This window comes from Notechis scutatus, chromosome 2 (genome assembly GCF_049901735.1).
Source record: "Notechis scutatus isolate UNSWTSFEM ecotype Mainland chromosome 2, rNotScu1.2, whole genome shotgun sequence".
Taxonomy (NCBI): Eukaryota; Metazoa; Chordata; class Lepidosauria; order Squamata; family Elapidae; genus Notechis; species Notechis scutatus.
In genome coordinates this window covers 177,009,478-177,036,858 of record NC_142010.1, presented here as the reverse complement: position 1 = coordinate 177,036,858, position 27,381 = coordinate 177,009,478, and the positions used below count along the sequence as shown (strand labels likewise).

The window sequence follows — 27,381 nt, the reverse complement described above, 5'->3', positions numbered from 1 at the left end:
GAGACTGACATAGATGTATATAGGAAGGATTGCAGTGTAAGCTCCCTCTCCCAACTCTTATTAAACATAATAAGAGAGCTTTTCTCAGCTCTTATAATAACATATCCAAAATCTTACATGGACTGTATCAGCTGAGAGGCTAGAGTTCATAATGACGTCAAATGTCTTATAAGCCTTGATTGGTTCTAAGATTCTAAAACAACAGTTAAAGCCTGTCCTGCCATTGACTTTAGAATGGAGAGCCAATTCTTTGATTTTTCATTCTTATCTGTGTTTTTTTCCTCAACTCCTCTGAGGATCCCAAAGCTATTTCCCCACATTTAAGAGGTAATTATATTGTTATATTATATTACATTTGTAGTATATTACAATTATTCTATAGTTTATTTTTAACTTAACATTTACTCTTCTCATGGGTGTAAATATTAATCAAGAAGAATATTCATTAACTGATTTTCTATCTTGCAAATATATGTCTTTGCAATCCCATGTTTTGGGATTTTTTGCATTCCAGTTAAAAATTTAAAGCGTAATCAAAATTGGATTTTTTAAAACTTTGTAGGAAAATATGGGCATTTATTTTACAACAAAAAAGACTAAATGTGTTTAACTTTGGTATGATTACACATTAAATGTTTATTACCTTCAAGTAGGTAACTGGTAAACCAGTGATCTATGCAAACTCTACGTTGCAGATCCTACCAAATTTGTTACAAATATTAAAATTATAATGCTGGCTGTATAGCTTTCCTGTTTCTTTTGTTACTACAGAACAAAAATGATTGGTCATCTGATGTCTTTTGCTAATTCCTACTACATATTCCCAGGTCATCCTAATGTCAATTCTGTAAGATATAGATTGCAAGAAAACTAGACATTAGCTTTATTAAACTAAGCAAGATTGATTTTGGTTTTACTTGATGAGATTTTCCTATTTGTACTAAGATTTGCATTTTAATGCTGATTTTTAAAATTTAACCCTTCTTGCAAGTTTTAGACAGTAGAAAATTGCAATAAGAAGGCAGATAAGGTGATATATAAGTGTGTGTGTATTTGTGTGTATTTTTCTTTATGAACTTCAATAATAGCAAAGTCCACTTTTGTTATTGAAAGTTGTAGGTAAAAACAACTTCCCCTAGATTCTTAGATGTAAAGTTATCTGCCCATAAAGAATCTATGGGTTTAATAGTGATCATCTCTATAGAAGCTATTTTGATTTCAGAAATCATGAATAAATAAAACATTACAAAAATTACAAACTGAAGATCTATAACTGAAACACCAGGAAGAAATCTTTGCTTTAAAAGAGGATTGTTAGACTTTTCAGATGAACTAATAAGTGTGGGTCATTGATGTGGCAATACCAAGGGATAGCAGAAAAGAAGACAATGAATCAGAGAAGATCAGGATCAAGAAGATAATTGATCAAGAAGATCAAGATCTGAAAACTGAAGTTAAAAATTATGGCACAAACCAGTCATGGTGGTTCCAGTGATCATAAGCAAAATGGGCACCACACCAGAAAATTTTGAATGGCACTTGGAAATTCTGTCCATTGAGAAAATCCTCAATTGTCAATTACAAAAGGCCAACTGCTTGGATCTGCATATATTAGGCTGATACATTTTGACACCCTAGGTTTTTGGGAAGAACTTGATGTGTATAAAAAAACAAAATCTGCTAAAGTATTGGAAGCTGTGATTTTACATTGTTGTAATTAATAATATGGCAGAGAGGTAAAGTGTTGCTGTGACCTTCTTGGGCATCCTTTTTAATTAAAGTGGAAGATGGACCATAAGGCAAAGGCTTTACTTTTAATTTGCTTTTCCTTTAAAACTTGCAACTATGAAAGTTCTGTGGGTTCAGGGAGAGACTATTCAATGGTGAGGAGTTCAAGATAAAGATTGACTCAAGTTGATCTCACCTTATGGTGAATGTGTGACAGTTCGATGTGGTTCTCTTGGAAACAACAGGGAAGTGTTGCAGGGATGTTTTCTGGGTATTCCAGTCTAACAAACAATCTTTGGGTTTCCTAGTAATGTCCTAAGTATTAGACAATCCAACCCTGCTTAACTTGACTCTGCCAAGGTCAGCTAGATGCTGCCACCATCCAATAGATATTGGGAACAGAAATACCTATGAACATGGCACAGTTGAAATTACAGGGACTTTCATGTATACCGTACATGGTTACAATTACACTGTAAATGACCAACATAACATAACTAATTTGTTCCACTTATTTGGACATTGGATAAGGCATGTTTCAAATTCCAGTGTAAAATGCATAATATCTATACTGAGTTTGGAGATCTGGATATGTATACAGCCTGGTCAATGGCTTTGTTAATTGTTGTTGGCATACCTTAGCTATATATCTCAGTGTTGTACTATATGAGGTTTTTTAAAATAATATTTCTATTCTGTGTGTATATGTGTTGTAATTGTTTTTGTATAATTTTAATTATTGTGAGCTGCCTAGAGTCATGTATTTGAGATAGACAGCTATATAAACTGAGATAATGAATGAATCCATAAAATCAATAAAGCTTTATTGCCTTGAATATCCCAACTAAAAATACAACCATTTCTTGCAGGTGCTACCTAGACCTAGAGAGAGACCTTCTTGCATAATATAATGTAGTAGCCTCTTGGTAAAAGTGGAAACATTTGCTAAACAGAATCACTAGCAGGTATGCCCATATCTTTTCATGGCTAGCCCTTCTAAATTGCAGGTTTCTTGGCTATGTCTATAACACCTAGGCCATATGGCTTCTTTTTTCCCCCCTATTCCCTTTTTATATAGAGTTTATATAACATCTGATCTTGGTTTGCTCAACTTTGAGATATCCATCCATCCAGTCACTGAATCATAAATATAGGTTCCCAAACCTAGTAACTACCAGAACTCCTGAAGTTCAACAAAACTGGATTGAACCAAACTGGATCAGAATGATGCATTCTATACCATGGGATGGTAAACTTTTTCTCTAAGGGGCAAGATCTCTTACTCCCTCTCCAAGGGAGCTGGCAGCAGGCAAGTCTAGGAATGTGGCAGCCATTGGAGAGTACTGGACACTAGTAAGGAAATCTCTGATAGGTTGCCACATCCACTCAAGTTATGCTTTCCCTGATCTTTGGCCAGCACCTTTGTCTACTATCTGCCCCTCCGTTCATAGCTTGTGAGCCACATAAAACAGGTGGGTTTCTCCCATGGAGTGTAGTTTGCTAACCCTTGGTTTATACCTCCATGCTCATTTTCCAGCTGAATGGAATTTTATTTTTTAATATTAGAAAAAGCTTATTTTCTGGCGTCATAACTAAGTACTCACTGTGATAGACATTCAATATCTGGCTGGACACTGTGGAAAATAGGATGAAAAACCCATCCTGGAACTACCTTTTTCTTTTTTCTATTTGTCCATGACAGACTAGAAATCCTAGGAAAGCGAATATACGGTATTAAGGTGGATGCACAGAAAGTTGGAAGTTGGAATAAAGTATACAATTCCAGTTTTCTTGTTACATGCATGTACTGAGCTTCTTGTAAAGGTTAGGGTTAAAAACACAACGGGTAGCAACATAATATAGTTGTTCAGAGCAACTATCATTATAGTACAGTTCTTATTACTTTTGTTTGGAACTCTTCCATGAGATATAACTCGGTCAAATGCAGAGACATATTGGAAGTAAAATATTTCTTGGTCAAATGCAAACTGAATCTTATGCAGAGGTCCCATATACATTAGGTACACACCCATTCTTTCTGCAATGTTTATGTTTCACTCTTTTTAATTCCTTCCAAACCAACAGAAAGTTGGAAAGGTTTCTTTGCTAGCGGAACAGCCTTCTAAAAAATGAATCTGACCAAATGTGGTATGCAGAAGAAGCCAATAAAAGGAAGATAACATTGAATCAGGCCACAGCAGATAGAGGAGAAAAGAAACTCTCCTAGTTTTCCTCCACCCCTCATTCTTAAGCACCTGTCTCCTCCCTTCTGGTCACATGACCCAGAGTGTAGCTACTATTAAGGGGTTGGAAAGAAGCCATAATCTTTGTGCTTTCCCTGGCATTGTTTTTAAAAAGCTACCTGATTAAATCTTTACATAGAAGATAAAACACTTTGAAGCAATAGCACATCCATACTTTCTATTTGACCCATTGCCACTATGGGGCACTCTCTGCTTCCTGAATGCAGGAATGAATACATGGATGTCCTCTCACTTTGAGACAATTTCAAATTCATACTCCAGCTGTGTTTTCCAGATTTGATTCAGATTTGCTGCTTTCTTACCTGAGCCTCTTCTTTTGTCTCTTTGAGTCAGTGTTGACATCTGGCGACTGCCTGCACTGGTCCCTGCAGTTCTCTTGGCAAGACTCATGAAGGGTTTGCATTTGCCTTGTCTTCTTTTTATGACTGAGGGGGACTAACCCCAGGTCACCCAGCTGCCTTTGTGGCTATGGCGGTAATCAAGTCTCCCTGTTTCCAGCCTTGTGCCTTAAATACTACACCAATAAGCTCTCCTTAAGCCCTTTAGAGTGGATGATTTCCAACTCTTTCATTCTGATATTAGCCCCCAATCTGATTGGCTTCAGTGTCTTGTTTCATTTCCTCCAGGGACTGATTGTTGCCTTTGGACAGCTATTGGTCAGCAGTTGATTTTTCTTTTCTTTATCTTTTTTCTTTTCTAAAAATAGATAATTTTGTGGTTGATATAATAATGTCTGTTAAATTAATGAACTAGCCACAGCCATAGACACTCATTCTCCATTTAATCCTTACATCTCCTACTTTTTTTGTTTCTATCCAGTCTGGATGATGTATGCTTTTTTGCTTCCTCGACACCCCTGTCCATAGCGCTGTATAGTTTCCTTTCTCTTCCTGTAAAAGTATTCAAGAGAAGACTTTTGTGCATTCTGGGAACACTGCGCTTTGCTTCTATAGAAATGAAATATCAGTTCTTCCTTGCTACAAAGTTTCTTTTAACCTACCATGAAAATAGGAAGAAAAGAACAACCTGGGCCCTATATCTTTGACATTGTTATATCACAGGAACACAGGGGGAAAGAGAGAGAGAAAAAAAGAAATGTCTGTTTTGGTGTCAAAGTGATAAATATGGAAAGGGGATGGGGATCAGTGGTGGTATGCTACCAGTTCGGCCTGGTTCGGCTGAACTGGTAGTAAAAAAAGCCTCCAGCGATCAGCTGAGAGGAGGAAAGAAAGTCTCAGAGATCACCTGAGGGGAAAAAGAAGAGAAAAGCGCAGGAACAGCCCTCCCACCCACCTCTCAGCTGATTGGCGCTGCAGGCCTCAGCCGGTGTGTGGAAAGCTGCGCGCCTGCGTTAGGAATGTGTGCATTATGTGCGCATGCATGCGCAAGCGATCACTGAACTAGTAGTGGAACAGGAAGGATCCCACTGCTGATGGGGATGAACACATCCATGCGTGCAAACATCTAGAAAGCAAAGGAAAGGCTCTGAGACTACTGAACAATCAACAATTTGAAGGTTTTTGTTAGGAGGTAAGTCACCTAACAGGTATTTGGGTTAGAAATATATAAACCAGGATAGACATATTAAAACTATATCTTTAAGAAAATGCAAAACTGTAGTTGGGTGTGGTTTCTCAAACGGCCATAAGATGGAGCCAGAAACCTGAATTGTATTAGTCTTAGTCTCAGAAGAGAGTGTGTCTGAGTGAGTATCTCTGTTTCCTTCTGTTGGAAAGTATCGCCGTTCCTCCATTTTTCCTAATTGACTGATATTACTGGATTTAATGTAAGTCTGTTACTGAACTGTTTTTTGACACTGGACTTTGATATTTGGATTATCCCTGGATTGAAAAACTGACTGATTTACCTGTGAATGATTTTGGATTGCTTGTTTGCACTTTGCTTAATGTTTCTGGAAGTAAAAACCTACATTTACTGTACAGTGTATCTGTGTGCTATATGTGTATTATTCAAACACTACTCTCAAATATGTCTCCCTGTATGCACTCATTCTCCTAACGGGGAATTACCTCAACAGTTTTGAAGTTGATCTAAGAAACAGCTTGAGATGGTATAGGATACTCTCCAAGTTAACACCTTTGTCTGTTAGTTACAGTTCAAGCATTGTGTTGGCAGAAATTACATCAGAGGAAACTTTGGGGTTTTCTTACTGTGGTTAGTTTAGTTTTTCACAATCAATACATACCTTATTTAAAGGCATGGTTCCCTATTTCACTAAGTCAACTGTGGTTGCTTTGCAATGGTGAGAAGAATTAACATTTTTTTTCCAGTAATCATTTCAAGCCCATTGACATCTCTCATGATAACATGAGAGATACTCTTTCCTGATTTGAGCTGTAAAAACCACTGTGCTAAAATAAGTGTGTAATGGACTGTTTGTTGTGTTTATCTCTACTTAGTGGAGAAGTTGAAGGATGAAGTTAATCCTCCTATATCTATGCCTTGTAGGCTTATCTTATGCTGGTCCGGTGAGTATTTCAGAACCAGACACTTTATTGCATTTCATTTTTTTTAATTCCCTGCTTGTGAAACTCAGTCATACATCTATTTCTTCCTTCTCTCTAGCTGCGCAAACCACGCAGGGCAGGATATGGAAGCAAAAGTGAAGAAGTACGTACATTTTTCACCTTTTTTTTTTTTTTACTGAAAAAGAGGCCTTGGATTTATTAATTCAAGCAAAAATTATCCTAATCCCACAGGTTAACTTTTCTCCCATCACTCAATCCATTTGTGGATGCTCAGAGTCACTATCTAGTTTGAAGATCATAAAGTATGCAAAGTCAGAATGGAAGGACACTGTTAGAGCAGGGATCCCCAACCTTTTGACGCCGCGGCCCGGTTCCGACATCAGCTGGGCGCCGCGGACCGGTACCGGCGTCAACTGGGCGCCGCCATCTTTTATGACGAAAAATCACTTCCGGTGGCGTCACGAGCGCTGTTTCATCATAAAAGATGGCGGCACCAGCTTCTGGTGAGCTTTTTCGGGTAGAAATGGCTTTCTACCGGAAAAGCTCACGAGCTGCTGGCGCCGCCATCTTTTATGACGAAACAGCGCTTCCGATGACTTTCTACCGGAAAAGCTCACCAGAAGCGCTTTTTACCAAAAAAAGATGGCGGCGCCCAGCAACCAGCGGCCCGGTAAGGGTTGTTCCGCGGCCCGGTACCGGTCCGCGGACCGGCGGTTGGGGACCCCTGTGTTAGAGGACAAAGGTGAAGGACATACATTGCCTTGAGAGGACCGTGGGTCAATATCTAACACAGATAAAATTATGGTGAGGAAATTCTTAGAAAACAAAGCCCATTTAGATGTGTGAATAGTCTAGCTGACGGTAAATGAACTCATCTTTTTAAATACCTAAAAGTAAAAATAAAACTTTCATATATATATTTTCAAAGCATCCTTTTCCTTTAAGAGGAAAAATCTGGAAGAATTGGGATTTTTTCTGGGTCCAGATGGTTATGTTTAAGGCTATGATATCACTTTTTTTGAACATTGAACCAACTGGACTATTCTGAAGTAGGAGTTGCAGGCTTGAATGGCTGAAGTAGGAGTTGCAGGCTTGAATGACTATTCTGAAGTAGGAGTTGCAGGCTTTATTTCCAGCATTGAGAGTGATGGTCCAGAAGTTTTGGTTTCTCAAAATTGGAAACTTTAACATGGGTGGACTTCAACTTTCAGAATTCCTTAACTAGCCATGTTTTAATAAAATGGTAAGAGCCATGGTGGCACAGTGGAAGGCGGTTATTGCCAGGCTCATTCTGCTGCCTGCAAGCAGTTCAATCCTGACTGACTCAAGGTTTGAGTCAACCTTGAGTTCATCCTTCCGAGGTCAGTGAAATGAGGATCCAGATTGTTGGGAGCAATATGCTGACTCTGAAAACCACTTAGAGAGAACTGTAAAGCATTGTGAAGCAATATATAAGTCTAAATCAGGGCTGTCAAAACTCCTGGCCCACGTATCACATGCTGGCCATGCCCATGTCCAGTTTAGGGAACGGGGGAAAAAGTCCTGATATGTCATGTGATGCTGCCCACGATGACATGAGTTTGACACCCCTGGTCTAAATGCTATTGTTATTGCTAAAATGCTGGTAGTTCAGCCTAATGAACAATATTCTTATTTACCCAAAAGACACAAGATAATAAATGTATTTGCTTACAGATGATGCAGTTTGGTCCATATGGTTATATAAATCCACCACAAGTAAGTCTTTCTTCTTCTTCTTGGAAGAATAGTACTATTACACACAATGAAATGTACAATAAATGAAATGAATCTTGAAATTTAAATGTATTACTTTTGAAAAGTTACTGTAACAATTGGAGAGAAATCTGTCACTACTAAGAAGCTTCCAGCTCACTCAGTGTGAAGATAGGAAGGAGATGATATTGCTTTCATCAGATTTTATTTACTTTTAACTTTATTTTATACTAGGATATGCCAGTTCTTAGTATCCTCTGAAGCAAGGGATATAAACAAAAGCAGTTGAAAACAACATTTCAGCTTTAAAAGGAGTATAATAAAGGGCAGATTATAAAGCAGCTTTTTTGAAGCATGACAGACATAAAAGATGATCTGACATAACATTCTACTTGCACTAGCGTAAATTCTCCTTAGAGCCAACCTCAGTTGGTCATGCCCCTGTAGTTTTTATTGCAATAATATGAAAGTGATTTGCCTTTGCCTTCCATATCAACCTTCCTGCCCACATACAACCTTGAAGTTTCTTCATCTCCCATCCAGGTACTAATCAAAAGGGCTGTGCAATGCTTTGGATTTAATTCAGAAGATACACCAGAAAGAACAGGAATAACCAAACACCTACCGAACCTTATTAAAGAAATGTTCCAGAAAATGTTTTTTGACTTACATTGCACAAATCCTACTAACCAACTGTGATCCTAATTAGGTTTTCACGATAAGCCAAAATCAGCTGCTGCAAATGAAACAGGGAATGTTGTGCATTGGGAGGATGTGTCTCCTAAAAATGGTTAGAAAGTCATTTTTGCACTATGGGCAGCAAAATGTGAGGATGACACTCTAAACAAAATAATCTAAACATAAGGTCAAACTTCTAGAAAAAAATGCAGGTTAAATGTCCTCCAGTAATATCACTGCATCAGTATCCATCAGGGACTTGCTGCTGAATAATATACATCTGATCACTTAGATATTACCTGTGTCCACTGCCCTAATTCTGATTCTAACCTGGTAATACGTTTATTACTGTACATCCAGTACAAACCATACAAACATGCAGGCTTCAATCAAAATTCTTCTCCTGGTCTGGATTATTGAATGATAGCCCAATGACACTGCAAAGTTGAAAGGTCTCTTGAGTCTTAAAACTACATAATGGTCTTAAAACTATATAATATATCTGTCAGTTGGAAGTACAGTACTTCAACTGCTGTCACCTTGCTAATTGCGGGCTAATTCATGTTAAAATTTTGCAGATATTTTTATATCTTTGAATGCTAACATTATCAGGACAGGAGGATCCTACTTAGAGTTCCTACTGAAAATACCCATTAAAATTTCATTATGTGGGATTCTGTACAACCCATCCAGTAGTGGGATCCTACCTTAGTCACGATCAGTTCGGTGGGTGATTGTGCATGTGTGCAAGTGCATGCACCTCTAATGAGCACACCAGTGGTGGAATTCAAATTTTTTTACTACTGGTTCTGTGGGCGTGGCTTGGTGGGCGTGGCAGGGGAAGGATACTGTAAAAGCTCCAGACAGAAGTGGTGTTTGCTGGTTCTCCAAACTATTCAAAATTTCCGCTACCGGTTCTCCAGAACTGGTCAGAACCTGCTGAATACCACCTCTGGCGCACACCCCGAACAAGCCAATTAGCTGAGAGGATGAAGAAACAAAGAGCTAGGAGCGACCCTCCCACCCTCTCATGTGCTTTTTGGTCTTTTATCCTCTCAGCTGATCAGCTGATCAGAGGCTTTTGTTCCTCCTCTCAGCTGAACGGAGGCTTTTTTCTTTTTACTACTGGTTCAAGTGAACCGGTCTGAACCGGTAGCATACCACCATTGAACCCATCTCTTCCAAAAAAATATGCTTCCATTCTAAATAGAAGGGAAGTGTCTTCTACCAGGGAAAATGTTAGATTTCTTCCAGGCTATGTAATGCTTTTCTAATTGTATCCATCTATACCTGTCTAAATCTTGCAACATTCACTGAAAATTTCATGTAATAGAAATATTAATCAGTGATGTTATTTCCATAGAATTGATCACCCATGTTCTCTTTTTTTAATGCTTGTTCTCTTTCTTTTACTTGCTAGCCACAAGGGTTTTCAGGTGGCTTAGAAAATGGATTAATTTCTAGTTTTATTTTATTTGCTAGTCACCTAGGATTTTCTCAATTAGGTAGATTAGAAATTGGATTAAACATTATAAACAATAAAACAATGTTAATGGCATCATTTTCTAAAATTATTTTAGAAAATGTGTTTAAGATATAATTCAAATATTCTCACTTTGTGTTTTATCCCCTTCATGAAGCCTTTGCATAGAAGAATCTTGTGATACTATCTAAATTCTTGGATAGTTGTTGTTAAAGAGTGCATTTACAGATGATCCATATTTTTGTCCCTAAACCTTCCAAGGCATATCAAAACTGTTCTCTGATTATATTCAGTTATGTTGGCCTTTAAATGCAGAAAACTTGCTTACAATGAATAGAATGGAATGGAATGGAATGGAATGGAAAAGAATAGAATAGAATAGAATAGAATAGAATAGAATAGAATAGAATAGAATAGAATAGAATAGAATAGAATAGAATAGAATTCTTTATTGGCCAAGTGTGGTTGGACACATAAGGAATTTATCTTGTTGCAGATGCTCTCTGTATACATAAAAGAAAAGATACATTCGTCAAGAGTCAAGAATCATAAACACTTAAAGATAGTCATAGGGTACAATAAGCAATCAAATCATATTAGGAAACAGTCAATATAAACCTTTAGGATACAAGCAACAAAGTTGCTTGTATCCTAAAGATTTATATTGACTGTTGCTTGTATCCTTACAGTCACAAGTGGGAGGGGATGGGTGATAAGGAGTGATGAGAAGGTTAATAGTAATAGTAGTGCAGACTTTGTAAATAGTTGAACAGAGTTGAGGGAATTATTTGTTTAGCAGAGTGATGGCTTTCGGGAAAAAACTGTCCCTGTGTCTAGTTGTTCTGGTGTGCAGTGCTCTATAGCGTCATTTTGAGGGAATGAATTGAGACAGTTTATGTCTGGGATGTGAGGAGTCTGTAAATATTTTCACAGCCCTCTCTCATGAGCCCACCAATACTCCCTCCATCTAAACAATGAGAAGAAATCAAAATGGCATTCAGCCACTACTCTGTCTCCTAAAGCTAGCATGGCTCCTGTAATAACAGAAATCTCCTTATCCCCACTTCATCCATAAAGAAAACAAATCAACTGCAGCTCCTTTTTATATTCCAGGAAACCTGAGGGTTACTCCACAATTCATCGCAAATTGTTATGGTGACAACATCGTATGCTGACATTTTTGTAACCAGCAGTTTACTCAATAGTTTCAGCCATGTTTATATGTTATTGAAACAGGGGAGTAGACACTGCCAAAATAAGTGGAAACTGATATGCAAGGGGGTCCCAAAGCCAGTCCATATCATGCAAGAGTAGAAGCTGAGAAACAACTCCAAAGTGGATCAAACCAGTCAAAATAACAGAATATACAAAGTTGGAAGGAACTTTGGAGGTCTTCTAGTCCAAACCTCTGGTCAAGTAGAAAATCCTATATCATTTCAACAAATTGTTGTCCAATCTCTTTTTAAAAACCTACAGTGTTGTAGCACACACAATCTCTGGAGGCAAGTTGTTCCATGAATTAATTGTTCTAACTGTCAGGAAATTTCTCCTTAGTTCAAAGTTGCTTCTCTGCTTGATTAGTTTTCACCCATTGCTTCTTGTCCTGCCTTCAGGTGCTTTGGAGAATAGCTTGACTCCCTCTTCTTTGTGGCAGCCCCTGAGATATTCATGTCACCCCTAGTTCTTCTTTTCATCAAACTAGACATACCCAGTTCCAGCAATGGTTCTTGGGTACTCCTCCAGTACCCATCATCTTTGTTGCTCTTTTCTGTAGTCTTTCCAGAATCTCTACATCTTTTTTACATTGTGTTGACCAAAACTGGATGCAATATTCCATATATGGTTTTACCAAGGCATTATAAAGTGGTATTAATACTTCATGTCATCTTGATTCTATCCCTTTATTCATGCAGCCTAGGATTGAATTGGCTTTTTTGACAGCTGCAGCACACTGCTGGATCATAGAAGCTGCTATGTAGGAGCCCTAAATTTCTGTACATTTTTGCCATCTAAAACCTCTTAGTCTTGCAAAAAATCAACTATAATGGAAGAGCAACAAAGTACAACATTAAACATTTGATTCCCATGTGCTGAAACTCTACACTAATTTTTTTTTTAAAAAAAACTTTTATTTCAGATTGCTGGTTCCTTTTATGGCTACCATTCAAATTACCCACAGATGTTCTCCCAGTGGCCTATATTGCCTCTGCAGAGATTTTTCCTCTGGCCACAATCAGCCTCATCAACCCATCAAGCTTCTAGGGTTCCCCAACAGAAGCCTCAACAAATTCCAGGAACTAAGCAGCCCAACGAAAGGCCACAGTTACCACCACAACAGCAACCAAGATATCAGCAGCCACAACCTCTGCCAAAACAGCCACAAAAGACCAACCCATCTCAGACTTACCCACAAGTGCCATTTCAGCATCCTAAGGAGGGAAAACAGCAACAGCAACAGCCCCAGGTAAATGAGTAGATTTGAAATTATTATAAGATCTGTAGTGGTGCAGTGGTTAGAATGCAGTATTGCAGGCTAAATCTGCATTCCACTGCCAGGAGTTCATTTCTCACCAGCTCAAGGTTGACTCAGCTTTCGATCCTTCCATCGTTCAGAGGTTGGTAAAATGAGGACCCAGATTGTTGGGGACAATATGCTGACTCTGTAAACCATTTAGAGAGGGCCAGGAAGCTCTAGGGAGTGGTATATAAGTCTAAGTGTTATTGCTAATTGTAGAATCCTGAAGACATCAAATAAAAACAAGAATTATTCTTCTTGAGAAATAAACCTTCCAAATTGGAGTAGAGGATTTGAAGAAAGAGATTAGGAGAGGAGAAAATGTTTACTGTGTTCATTAGTTGAGTCAGTTGGTTCACAATTGCATCAGGTTATTTGATTTAGGCTTAATTTAGTTTGCTAATTTTTCAGCCATGGTTTGTCAACTAAGTTTATGTTCAATTTTGTGTACAAACCCAGCTGATACTGATCAAAACATAATCAACATATTTCTGTGTACCATGTAATACACAAATACAGAGTGTGATAAGAGCTTGTCCTAGATGTTTCTCAAGGTATAATATTTACTCAAGAGAATACTGCTCAAATGGACTCCACAAAAGCTTATGTCAAATAAATTTATTAGCCTGTAAGATGCACCAAATCTCTTGGCTGGCTTAGCTGCACTTGACTAACATAATACACGTCACATTTATTTATGATCAAAAATCAAACACAAATTTGTAAAACATCATTAAGTTGCTCTACAGAAGGCATTGTGTTGGATTAATATATGTACCACTCTGGGAACTTATTTCAATCTTGGAGCTGACTGGCACTATTTATTTTCTAAACATTTACTGTGGTTATTTAATTAGTTTTCTGGGAGACTCCATTGGAATATGTACAGGCAGTAGTTGCATAAAAATAAAATAACGTGCACTGAAAGGAAGTTTGCACAGACAGAACAAAATAACAGAGTTGGAAGGGATCTTGGAGGTCTTTTACTCCAACCCACTCCTCAAGCAGGAGATACAAGTTCAAATTCATGGCTGACCAGACTCTTTTTGAAAGCGTCTAGTGATGGAGCACCCATAACTTCTGAAGGCAAGCCATTCCACTGGTTTATTGTTCTAACGGTGAGGAAATTTCTCCTTAGTTAAAGGTGGCTTCTCTCTTTGGTTAGTTTCCATTGCTTGTCTTGCCTTCTGATGCCTTGGAAAATAGGATGACACCATCTTCTTTGTGGCAGCCCCTCAAATATTGGAACACTGCTATTATGTCACCTTTAGTCCTTCTTTTCACTAGACTAGTCATACCCAATTCCTGAAACCATTCTCCATATGTTTTAGCCTCTAGTTTCCTATACATCTTCGTTGTTTTTTTCTGCAGATTCTCAATATATTTTTTATATTGTGACCAAAACTGGATGCAATATTCCAAGTATGGTCTTACCAAGGCTTGTTCATTTAATAAAAATCATGGTTACCTAGGATCTAGTTCCATTTGGATTTACAGGTTATAACCTAATAGTGTTGTCACTGTACCATTTGTGTGTTCAGCTTCAAGTCCTCATGTTGGAAATCACACACATTGCAATCCTTTGGTGTCTTCTCAGGAGTGAAATTCCATCAGCTTAAATGGCACTTATTGCCTGGAAGCAAATATTAAATAGCTTGGGTGCCTCTATTCAGAGAAGTATTTCCCCCATTGCCCATATTATTTAGAATTAAGCTACCAGAACAGAAATATTTTGTAGTCCTTTCAGTAACCCAAGACTGCCTCAAAAGATTATTGTGCTGCATTCATCGCATAGTGACACTGCAATTATTTTTATGCTGTAAATACATAACAACTGGTTCCTTTCCTTTTGCAGGGTTTTCCTCCATATTCGCAACCACCTTGGCATTTTCCACAGGTGAGTCAATTATTCTTAATGTAGAAGCCTGTTCTGGAAATATTATCTATTATGACATGCTCATGCATTCTCCTGCAAAATTACAACTAAACCCAGAATAATTCTTACAAAACACTAAATCATTACCGTGGCCTTAATCAACTTTAAGTCTTCAGATGTATGGATTTCAAGTCCAAAATACTTATCTGGCAGGGTATTCTGGGAATTAAAGACCATATATTTGGAAAGTGTCCAATGAGTTACAGTTATGAATTGAATAACCATTAGATTGTATTTTCCTTTAGTCTTGAAGCCCACGAAGTGAGTTTTAGTCACATCTGCCTCACAAGATTGCTATGAAGATAAAAAGGAGGAGATAAACTCTGTGTGTGCCTTGACTAAATGCACCTTTTGTAGAGCTCTTTGACATTATACACTTATACTTATTATCTTGTAAACAATTGGCAAATCAAATAAATAAAATAAATAAAATAAATAAATAAATTAAAATACATTTGAGATGGATGAAATTTTTCTTTTCGTTTGCCTCTAATGCTTTTTAGGAGAGGATAGCAATTAAATTGTTATATTTGGGGGAGGACTGTTTGTGTTAAAAATCAGCAGGATTTAAGATGAGTTTACAGGAGCATGGCTAACCATTGTTCAAGGAACCAGTGTTCTTTATTTCTTTATTTATGACATAATACAATCCTAGAGACATCACCTTAAAGCAAAGTGTACATGCAAAGAACTGGGGAAAAAATGCAACACTGATTATCCATTGATGATTTAAAAGAGCACAACTAAACATCTTTCAAGGAACCAGTATGCTCTGTGTATTTACTGATGATGTAATCCTGGGGACATCACCCTAAGGCAGGAGTCTCCAAAACTGGCTGACTGAGGAATTCTGGGAATTCAAGTTTTAAAGTTGCCAAATTTGGAGACCCTCGCCTTAAGGCAAGATATCAATGAAACATGGTTACCATTTAATTATCATGACAACTTCAAAGCCATCTGACCATTGTTTTTACTCTAGATTTTTGGTCCAAGAGGCTTCCAACCAAAACACTATGGACAGGGGCGGGATTCAAAATTTTTAACAACCGGTTTTGTGGGCATGGCTTAGGTGGTAGGTGTGGCTTGGTGGTCATGTGACTGGGTGGGCATGGCTTGGTGGTCATGTTATTGGCTGGGTGTGGCCAACTTAATATCACTCACATCTCCTCGCCTGGCCTCTCATGACTGTGGGGATGCTGCAACAGTCGTAAGTGTGAATAATGGTCATAAGTCACTTTTTTCAGTGCCATTGTAACTTTGAATGGTCACTCCACACAAGCAAAGTACCAGCAAAGGAGGGGGAAAAAACCTCAGAGAAGTTCCTGAGACAGGAAGTCTAGTCCTGCCAAGAATGTAATAAGAGTTATTGGAGAGACAGTTTCTGTAAGCAACAACAGAATGTTTCCTTCCTGCCTTCCTTACAGGATTAGGCCAGTAATTTCTTCTAACAACCGGTTCTCCGAACTGCTTAGAATGTTAACAACCTATTCTAGTGAATAGGTGCGAACTGATAGAATCCCACCCCTGACTATGGGTCTTATCAGGGAGAGAGATATTCTGTTTTGAGACTTATTGTTTCTTTTGATAAAGGGTTAAACCAATTCTTTTAGCAACCAAACCAACTCTTCAATATCCCTTTTTGTCATGCCACTAAGTTGTAGTGGCTTGGTTTCCTACTGAAATTAAGTAGCAAATAACAATTTGGTGTCTAATTGTTACTAATTATAGTAGATATGGTCCTGGAAGTATTTTAAATGTTTATTATTTTTTCCTGTTGCCTGCCTACCATAACTGTATAACCTCACCTCACAATGTCAGTACTAATCTAATCAGAGTAACTAAGGTACCACACCACTTGTAGCTCAAACATTCCGTTACGTTGGTCTGGGCAACCAGATATTTTTAGTCCCAAAATAATAAAGCCAAAATCATGAACAGGAGTAAACAGTCCTGAGATTATATGAAGTCCCTCTCTGATAAAATATGTGGTCCCTGCAACTCTTTCTAATATTTCATTGGCAAGCTAATCAATATGATCTGTTACATAAATAGCTTACTTGTATATCACTACTATTAGAAAGTGCCAGTCAATCAGATTTCTCTTAACCAATCATGTGAACCTTTCATTATTACTGTGATTGTCAATGCTCTGTTTTTAGAGGCAAAATTGCATACGAAGAATATTCTGTAGAACATTTCTTAAATAAGCTGAAAAACGACTAAACCTTATACCACATATTTCTAATTTTATAATAAATAAATAAATAGATAGATAGATAAATTCTGCCGTTCTATGCTAAGTGAGTACTGAAACGTTAAGTGTACATCTTACTTACTATGAAAAACTTTAAAAATGGTGAAGAACCCTTTTACTTCTGAATTTTGTATTCTGTTTTTAAGATGTTTATTGAGTTTTTAAATTAACATATTCTCTTAATGTGCAAGTAAAAACAAACTAATGAAAAACAAACTCTTAACAATCCTAAAAAGCTAATAGAAATTCTCATAGTAAATGTGTCCTTAGTTAAATTTTCCATTTAAAAAATGTCAAACAATTGAGTGAAATAAAGGGAATGCTTCAGTACTTAAAGCTGTGTAATGCAACTGAAGAAAGATTTCAACTAAATACTTCAGCAAAAGAATAAACATAATAAAATATACTTTATTACTCCACTGATGTTTTTCTAACTTTGGTTTATAGTCGTATCTTCAAACATGAACCATCCAGCCATCATTGTGATATAAACTCTGTTGTCATTGTGGTTATATCATACAATGATGACCTAGAAGGCACTATGAATGAGTAAAGATCCTGCCAATAGATTTTTAAAATCTTTTCAGTTTCCCAAGTGCTGCTATTTACCAACTGTTGAAAAGAGGGATCAGGATAAAAAAAGAGATGAGAGGAGAATGTAATGTCTGAAATCCTGACAAAATGCATCTCAGTCTATAATATTTTCTTCAAAGTGTGCAGATCAATAGTTATCCCAGCTATCTCCTAGAACAAATTCATATGTAGTTCAAATAGTCCCACCCACTATCATCTCCAGGGAACCTAGAACAGCTATGGGTAGCACCCCTATGTACACCCACATTATCCCCTATAAAATAATTATCCTCCCAATGTTGGCTTATGCTCAGGCCACAAAACATAGAAAGACAAAGAGAGGTTTGAATATACATGTGTATATATTTTTTTTTTTTAAAAAAATGCAGTTACAAGGGAGAATAAGGTGATCAGGAAAATTAGGGAAAAAGTAATGACTAAAATATTGATTATTTTTTTAATCTCACATTTATTATTTATATAAATAATTCAAGGTGCTGAACAAACGTAATACTCGTTCTTCCTCCTATTTACTCCACAACAAGAACCCTCCAAGGTGTATTAGGTTAAAAGTGAAGGGGACCGCCCAGTAGTGGGATTCAAAATTTTTTACTACTGGTTCTGTGGGTGTGGCAGGGGAAGGATACTGAAAAATCCCCATTCTCTCCCCACCCCACTAACCTGCTTTCCAGCTCTGTTCTCCTGTGCAGGGCAACAAAAGAAGACCCAGCCAATCAGCTGGGACTCAAGAGGCAGAGAATAGATGGGGGCAGTCAGAGGTAGTATTTGCCGGTTCTCCGAACTCCTCAAAATTTCCGCTACCGGTTTTCCAGAACTGGTCAGAACCTGCTGAATACCACCTCTGGACTGGCCCCAAATCACCCAGCTGGCTTTCATGCCTATGGAGAGACTAGAACTCGTGGAACCCCTGATTTCTAGCCTGGTGCCTTAACCACTAGACCAAATTGGCTCTTGATAGATCTTAAATAAGTATACTTGACTGATAAACATAGAGTTATTACTGTCTAGGAAGATTCTCAGTCATCCAGGTTATGGTTTTTTCGGGGGTGCTTTTTCCAGAGGCAACTGGATTTTCTTTCAGCTCTGAGGGCTGAAGAAGCTTCTGTGATGAGAAGCAAAACATCTTTGCCTCTTGATAAAGCACCCTTGGGATTGAGTTATTATTCCATTAGCTATTTAATGCTTCCATCCTGTATTTCCCCAATCCTTCCTGACTTATTTATTAATTTTCTTAGCATATGCCATTTGGACAGCCACCTGTCAGCAACGAAGAAGGGGTAAGTATAACAATTAAATGCACTAATCTATATATGAGCTACGAGTAAAGCAAAATCGAGGCATAGTTTGAGAAGAACTACCATGATTTTCAAAGAGACCTTGATTATACCACAGTTGCACATATCACCATATTTAATGTTTGCTAGTTCTAAGGCTTAAGTTTGCTCCGCATTGAATCATATTTCTTTTATCATAATTATGCCTTGGAGGTAAGATCTCTTTAGAATCTTTGGCTTTTTAGGGCAATCGGAAACACCTGATTAAGATATGATTATTTTCTCCTTTGCATTTTTAGACTCCATATTTTGGATATGGCTACCCTGGGTTAGGAAATCGGCCTCCTTATTATTCTGAAGAGATGTTTGAACAAGACTTTGAGAAACCCAAAGAAAAAGAACCCCCTAAAGAGAACCCAGCAACAAACTCAACAGTTTCAGACACAAATTCAACCATTCCAGCCAGCCATGGAGAGAATGCTACTCTTTCAGGAATCAGCACGACAAATAATGAGGCCAATTTTCCAGGTCTTTCCAAAAAAATTGTTAGTGGAAACGGAATCCCAACACTTTCTCCTACTGGTCATATGTCAGGACAAAATGAAGCAGCCCAGAATGGCTTTGATCAATCAAATTATAGACCTAAGTCTACAAATACCAATGTTTTTCACAACTTTTTTTCAGGTAGTCAACAACCCAGGGGACGTGGTACATATATTTATAAACCCAACCCAGATATAAGTAATTCAAGACATAACACTTTAGTTTCTAGAGGAAATCCATCGATGCAAGCTGAAAACCCCGAAGACCCTTGGGTTTATAGAGACAATTCAGTTCACGGAGCTAATCTGCAGAAAATTAACAGTAATCACCCAACTGCAAAAAATAGGCCAAACTCATATGGGGAACAAGAGAATTTTCATTATCCTGGAAATAATCCATCAAGCTGGAGAGCTCATCCTAGCTCTGATCCAGGATCTCAGTGGAATAAGAATCCAGCATATGGAGGTAATAAACAACCTAGTTCTCCATCAGAAAGCCATTCTCTGAACAAAGCGGAAGAAAACACTGATAGGTATCACCCTTCTAGAAAACAACAGTCAAATGGTCAATCCCATCGCGACATATTTTTGGATACAAGGGGAACTCCATTTGAAAAAGAAGCCCATAAGAATGATTGGAACGAACGGTCCTTTATTCATCCAGATCATCAGAGAGAACAATTTCCATCTTTACAAAACCGAATGTGGAACCAGAAAGATTTAGAGATAGTTAAAGAAATTCCTCCAGGATATAATTCAGCGTACTCCCCAGGTTCTGTTCATCAGAGGGAACATGCTACTTATTCTGATAAGAATTCTTACAGGCAGCAAGCTCCTTCCTTTTATCCCAAATTTTGGGATGACAAAGAGAATTTCCCTACAATAGAGCATCCAGGCCAAAGAGAAAGGCCATCTTATTCGCCCCTTTTGCCTTCAGATCAAATGCACAGGAGCGAATATCATGGAAGCATTCAGCAGGAAAATGAATTATATTCCAGGCAAAATATACAGCCCCATGAAAAACATTTGGCTGATCCTGATATTCAATACCAAAATCCCCCCTATAATCCAAGTGAGCACCATATAAATCCCAAATATTATGCAGAACAACCAGCCAATGAAAGAGGCAATTTGCCATATGAGGAAATTAACAGATGGATTCCAGAACATTCTCCAGTTCATGGTTCAGAACATTATGAAAATGTTCCATATCATATAAGCAATACACATGGTCACACAGAGAAGAATCTGCCATACTCTCCACCACAAACTAGTAATATTTTCCAAGGAAGATCACCTTATGATGAAAGAGATACATGGGCCACCAAAGTGGCTGACCCATCTGCTCTCAAAGAAACGTCATCCTACTTTAATACGTACTCCTCAAACATCAGAAAAAATCCAACATATACTGAAGATACATGGCGAGCTGTACATATTAGTGCACCCATTTCAAGTAATAATGGTCCTGGAAGGAGAAATTATCCTAATGCAGGTGTATATCCAAGAGAACACGAAACCATCACCTCTCACCCTACTATCAATTATTTTTGCTGTGCAGGTGAGTCCCCAGGGGGAAATGAAAATATACTGGCACCTTTGAGACTTGCACCTCAATTCAATCTGGTTTCATGGGAACAAAAAAGTAGTCCAACTTATCCAGAAGGTAGTCATGCCTTGTATGCCAGACGTCCTGCATACCTAGCTGGTATCCAGTCTAATCATTGGAACAATTCTTTAAAGTCTAATCAAAGAGAAAATCCAGGTGACTTTGGGGAAGAAGTAGCAGATCTAGAGATGAGTCTTCCATGCTCCAATTCTCTATTAGGCCAAACAAGCGATCATGATACTGTCTATGAAACTGGATTATTTCCTTCCAAGGGTATACTTTGCTCTAAAAATAGTATCAGAGGGGATGGCCATAGTGTTCTTGCTCATATTGTGGAGGTAAATCAGCCCAAGAGAGAGTTTGAAAGGGCAACTTTAAGGTTTCCACAACCACAAAGCATAAGAAATGAAGCTGTCAGTGATATTGATAGGAAGGCTCACCGTGCAACACAAGGGTTTGGGTGGACACCATGCTTTGGAAGTTGGTTAAAACAGCATATATCTAGTACTGGAGACCCATTAGTGGATCAGCCTTCTGATGTCTTTTATTTAGAGAATTCAATGCATGCTGGAAAACCTATCATGCTGCCTGAACCCCAGCCAATGTCTAGCACCGTCCCATCTCAAGATGCAGGAGAAGATCAATTAAAACTCACTTCTCCAGAAGAACAGATGGGACAACCAAATGAAAGGACAACAGATTGTTTACTCTTCCAAGATGAATGATATATTAAAAAGAACCTTCTTTTCAGAATCTGCAAAAGCAGAATATATCACAAATGGAAAACTAAATAAATATGTCTGCAGCACTATGTCTATATCTCACCTTAGGTTCAAAGGCAGATGTTTGAGTGCAGATGTAGGTAAATGTAATGAAGACATCTATGCTGTTCCAAAATAGATTTGACATTTATCAGCTGAAATCTATAGATCATGTTTCTCCAATCAGGGGCTATCCAGATTTATCTGATTTGCATGTCTAAAAGCAATAACGGCTGGGATTATTGCAATTGTAGCTCATCAATTTAAGACAATCTTAAACCAAACCTAAGACAGTCTTGAGGAAATTGGGTTGGGATAGGGAGTAGTAGAGAGTTAATCCAATCAAACCCAAAGAGACAACTTTCTATCTGAATATTTTATTTTTAAAGTGTTATTCTGGTTGCTTTTTTTCCCTTTTGTCTCTCTTCCCACAAATGGATAAAGTCTATCCATAACATTTTGCCCCTGCTCATCCTTCTGTCAATGTCCTGTATGTGTTTTGTGGTATTTTTCCTTTACAATTATCACAAATGAAAAACTAAATAAATATGTCTGCAGCACTACGTCTGTATCTCACCTTAAGTTCAAAGGTAATTGTTTGATTAATGGCTAATTTTATATGTAAATATATGTATGCATGCAGAAACTGCCTATCTGTGTTCAGATGAATATATCTGCTAATATTACAAGCCAAATATTATGCAAGGACCAAGTTTTCCCATGCGCTTTTGGCCTCAGTTTGTCCAGAAAGAAAAATGTTGTCATCAAACACAGCACGTCAATAACATTTTGTACTCTTCTTTGCTGGGGCACAAATGACTAGGTTAAAATAAATGCACTTTCACTCCTTTTCTGAAGCTCTTTGACATTAAAATGCACTCATTATGGGCAGAATTTTTCCTTTCATGTGCCTGTGCTGATTTTTAGCAGAAGATGGCAATTAAATTGTCACCCTTTTTTGTTTTTAGTTTTCTGTTCAGAACCAGTAGAATTTAAGATGAGTTTACAGGAACACGTCTAACCATCTTCCAAGGAACCAGTATTTCCTATTTTGTTATTGATGATGTAATATAATCCAAAAAACATCACCTTTAAAGCACAGAATCAGAAAAAATGCAACACTGATTGTCCATTGATGATCCCTCCTATCATTAAGAAGACAAACTCATGGCCCGCGGGCTGTGTCATGCGCTGGCCCTGCCCAGTTTAATGAAGGGGAAAAAAGTCCTGATATGTAACGCCACCTTGATGACACGAGTTTGACACCCCTGATTTAAAGCACACATGATATTTTCTTCCTGAATTCTGTTCCTTTTCACACACATGTAAGATGGCTGAAATCCGGCACATAGATTATGTCAATAGCATAAGCCTAAGGATGACAGAGACACACCATTCTGTTTCCTGGAGTCTCTAAGACCTGTTTGAGCTCAGCAACCACTTTGACACTTATTCATCAGAAATGCCTTTCATCCTTTTGCAGATTGATGTATATGTTTATTGCTTTTTTTTTCCTATTCCCACCCACATTTCTCCCCCCACAAAGGTTAGAGAATGTATTGTATCGAACTAAGTTAAGAGCGCATGCAATCATGCATAGGAAAACACTATACTGTTCTGAATACATATGATAAAGGGCAGGCTTATATCAATATTTCCTTTTGGGCAACAGGAGGGGAGAAGTGTCTGAATAGAGAATGAAATGTAACCTTTATTATTCTTTCCAACACCCCCCCCCCCAAAAAAAAAACATTAGAAAGAAATTACATAAAGAGGATTGGAAGTTTAATCGATCATCAACAAGACTACTCTGAAGACTGAACAGAATGGGAACAAATTTAGTGTTGGAAAAATAGTACCTCCATAATCAAAGTCAAAAATGAATCAAATCAAGTGGGGGATTGCTGAGAAAGAAACTCCCAATTTCCCCCATTTATCTCTATGGGAAAGGCAGTTAAATGGGAGCTCAGAATGTTTTTGAGTGCTCCATTCTGAACCCCAAACTTTCCTTCCTCTCAATTCCACGACTCTGAGCGGGGGTCTAGAATAACACACCATGGCCAACATGCCACAACAAACTCACCACGACCAACTCACCACAGGACAACTCAATGTGGGACAATTCAGCTCCATATTAATGGTTTCATCAAAGTACGAAAACATGGTCAGTTTGAATTACAGTATTGTGACTCTTGCATTTTATTTTTTTGGATTCACTTTAGTTTACCCTGTTTCTCCAACAATACGGCCTCCCCCAATAGGAGGTCCCAGCATGTTTTATAGGCATGAAATGAAATTAAGCCCCTCCCCCCAAATTAAGGCCTATATTAAAACATGCGAAATGGGGGGGAATGGTGGGGGGGCTTGCCATTAGGAAGTACTTTTGTTGCACACCCGGATATGGTGCTGCCTGCGTTGACCCCGATACGAAGTGCCCCACCAACGCTGAGGTCAACATCCAAGCCATCACCGCCCGCCCGCCCGAAGATGCAAGGGGGGGGAATTAAGTCACCCCCGAACAGACGGCCCAGCCATTTTTTCGGGGCTCAAAAAAAAAAAAAGACCCGGCCTTATTATATGAGAAACACGGTGTTATTATTGGCCACAGTTACATTGAAATTTATTTAACTTGTTTGAACTTTTGTACTTGTTGAATTGTCCTGTGGTGAGTCATCCCACAGCAAGTTGTCCATAGCGATTTGGCCATGGTCCATTGTCCCAGTCTGCTGAGGCAGGGTCTATGCTGCCTTCTCTTTGCTTCCCAGTGCACCTTATGTACAGCTGGATGAGACACAAAGGAAGAGAAGAAATACAGGTGCAGAGGTGCCATGTGTTACTTTATATATCACAGAAGAAAATACCCTTTTACCACAGCTGGAAAAGAGGTTCAGAAGAATTCCAGAAACTATGGGTGGCATGCTTTCCCTCTCTTGGCATCTTGTACAGAGATTGTAAAAGACAAGTAACTCTATTCTTATGAAATAGGATTACCTGAAAAGCTCCTGCCAAAGGTAGGCTTTGACAATAGCATCTCAACAGCATCTCTGAGTAAAAGTTTATCCCCAAATCTGTATTCTAAATCTGGGGTGGAACCTATGGCACTCCAGACATCTCTGGACGTTTCCATCATCTCTCACCATTAAGGAGTTTTGCCTCAGATTGATGGGAATTGAAATCTAGGATGCTGAAGATCTAGTAGTTCCCCTCTTCTGCACGAAATATAATCCATTACATTTTATGGGCATTTAATGCTATATCTTGACCAGTTATTGAATGATGCATATTTAATAAGAATATTGCATGAAGTACTGATCTTCTATTATCATATTTGGCACATTCCTGTGTTAAAGCCTTATCAGAAAGACCACAGATGAGCAGAATGTATATCAACTATTTTGATGACCACTAGATGGCAATAAGGAGCACAGTAATCGCCATCTAGTGGTAGTCTGATTGTTTGCAGCCCAATTATAATATGGCTAGCAGTACAGGTAGTCCTTGACTTACGACCACATTTGAGTCCAAAATTTCAGTTGCTAGCTGAGACAGTTGTTAAGTGAACTTTGCCCCATTTTATGATCTTTCTTGCTACAGCTGTTAAGTGAACCACTGCAGTTGTTAAGTTAGTAACACGGTTGTTAGGTGAATCTAGCTTCTCCGCTGGCTTTGCTTGTCAGAAGATCGCAAAAGGGGATCACACAATCCCAGGACACTCAACCATGATAAATATGAACCAGTTAATTTTGATCTCCTGACCAAGAGGATGCTGCAATGCTTGAAAGTGTGAAAAATGGTCATGTTTTTTTCAATGCCTTTGTCGTGGTTACTAAATGAACTGTTATAAGTCAAGGGCTGCCTGTATTGCACCAAATAAACATATGGTTTTGATAAAATAAAAAAGGGGATTCTTAATTGAAAAATTAATCAAGGGGGAAAGGAGTTAAGGGCTGTCTAATCAAATAAAAAAAAACTCTTAACATCATCCTAAGGTTACTTAGAAGAAAGTCACCCTAAGTTGAACAATATTGAATTTCAAGTTATCGAACACATCTGGCATATCAACCCAAAGTATGCATAGTCTTTTTTTTTTTTTGGAAGCAAGATTTGAAAGACAAATGCCAGCTTCTTGGATTGAGCTCAGATGCTAACTTCCAGGCAACAGACAGTTCTGTCCTGGCCAGCATGCCCTGGAGATCAGGTTCTCCATCCTGTACCAGCTGATGCTTCTGATCATTTTTCAAAGTCTGCCCTCTACTTTCTTCATCTTTACAAAAAGGATCTCAGTTACGTCTGCTAAATTTCTGTACGTTTGTTAAAGCCAATGTGAGGGTTCCAATTCTACATGAGAAAAAAAAAAAAAGCTATTCCTAGCATCAGAGACTTCAGCAAATATTGCCTTACTAAAAATGTTATTTAGACTCATAAAAACGCTAGATTAATAGTCTGAGAAATAAGAGCTGAGCTTTTAGCTCCTCCGCAAAAACATAGCCTGGGCTAGAAGTCAATTCCAACATTCCTTCCCACGACAAGGATCATTTGCAGTATTTGACCTCTGGGTTATCAGGAAATGTAAGTGCCAATCCACATAAATGTTAGAGCATCCAAGCATCACAGAGGAAATAAAACCCAGGGCAACATTGTGTGCAGAATGAGGACTGAAGATATGCAAGGAGGGCTTGGTTGACTCAGTTCTCCGTGTCTCTAATTGCATTTTATAGGAGATGCTAAACAGGCTATAAAATCATTCCCCCGCGGGATTGCTTAAATCTTTCTCTTTATAATGAGGGTCATTTCACTGGTTATTGTAAGATATTGGCACATGAGTGGTTCTCACTGGTTGGCATCAAAATAAAGAGCCATTAGTTAGTCTCAAACGGGTAGATGGCTTTAAAACATATGCCCTCAGGATGCAATTATTGGCCATAATTGCTTAAGACAAAGCCAACTGGATCAGATTAAGGGAGAAATGTGGAGCTCTCAAAATGTTTGGAACTGTGGCGGCCATAACCATCTCTGATTAGTGGCCAATCTAGTTAGGGATTATGGGGATTACTAATCTGAAATGCCAGGAAACAGCAGGTCTATTTGACACTCTGGGATGATAACATTTAGCACATTTCATCTACCAATCCTAACATCTTTGAAGATCACAAATTTGGAGCCATCTATAACAGTGATGGCTAACCTTTTCGGCACAAGTGCCCAAAGGGCACACACACAAACACACATCTCCCACGCATATGCATGCCTCCTGTGCATGTGTGTGTGTCTCCCACGCATGCACCCTGCCCCGTGCATGTGGATACATCCCCTGCGCATGCGCCCCGCCCCATGTATGCACAGCAGAGACCCGAAGATCAGCTGGCCAGTGGGAGGCATGCATGCATGCGCGGTGGAGCTGAGCTGGAGCAATGGCTCATGTGCCCACAGAGAGGGCTCTGTGTGGCACCTGTGGCACATGTGCCATAGGTTCACCATCACAAATCTATAGCAGGTACTTGAATTCTGATGATGGCGAAT

The 27,381-nt window shown here is 38.4% G+C and overlaps 1 protein-coding gene across 3 annotated transcripts; it reads left to right on the top strand.

The window, feature by feature from the left end:
• The first annotated feature begins 208 nt into the window (after positions 1 to 208).
• On the top strand, positions 209 to 22,577 carry ENAM (enamelin). Of its 3 annotated transcripts, XM_087957479.1 has the most exons (9): positions 238 to 327; positions 6,103 to 6,167; positions 6,413 to 6,481; positions 6,579 to 6,623; positions 8,177 to 8,218; positions 12,514 to 12,840; positions 14,747 to 14,788; positions 18,911 to 18,952; positions 19,249 to 22,577. In XM_087957479.1, the coding sequence occupies exons 3-9, from the start codon at positions 6,428 to 6,430 to the stop codon at positions 21,823 to 21,825; spliced, it is 3,129 nt and encodes a 1,042-aa protein (XP_087813605.1). In that variant the 5' UTR covers positions 238 to 327; positions 6,103 to 6,167; positions 6,413 to 6,427; the 3' UTR covers positions 21,826 to 22,577. The 3 variants fall into 3 exon arrangements, with proteins under 3 accessions (XP_026528656.2, XP_087813606.1, XP_087813605.1); XM_026672871.2 differs by lacking the exon at positions 6,103 to 6,167 and having other exon boundaries at positions 209 to 327; XM_087957480.1 differs by lacking the exons at positions 6,103 to 6,167; positions 18,911 to 18,952 and having other exon boundaries at positions 209 to 327.
• Positions 22,578 to 27,381: the final 4,804 nt, after the last annotated feature.

Coding starts and splice junctions, on each gene's coding strand:
- ENAM (XM_026672871.2), top strand. CDS start 6,428: ATGAAGTTAATCCTCCTATATCTATGCCTTGTAGGCTTATCTTATGCT. Junction 8,219..12,513: donor GTTATATAAATCCACCACAA/GTAAGTCTTTCT, acceptor CTTTTATTTCAG/ATTGCTGGTTCCTTTTATGG. Junction 14,789..18,910: donor CACCTTGGCATTTTCCACAG/GTGAGTCAATTA, acceptor TAATTTTCTTAG/CATATGCCATTTGGACAGCC.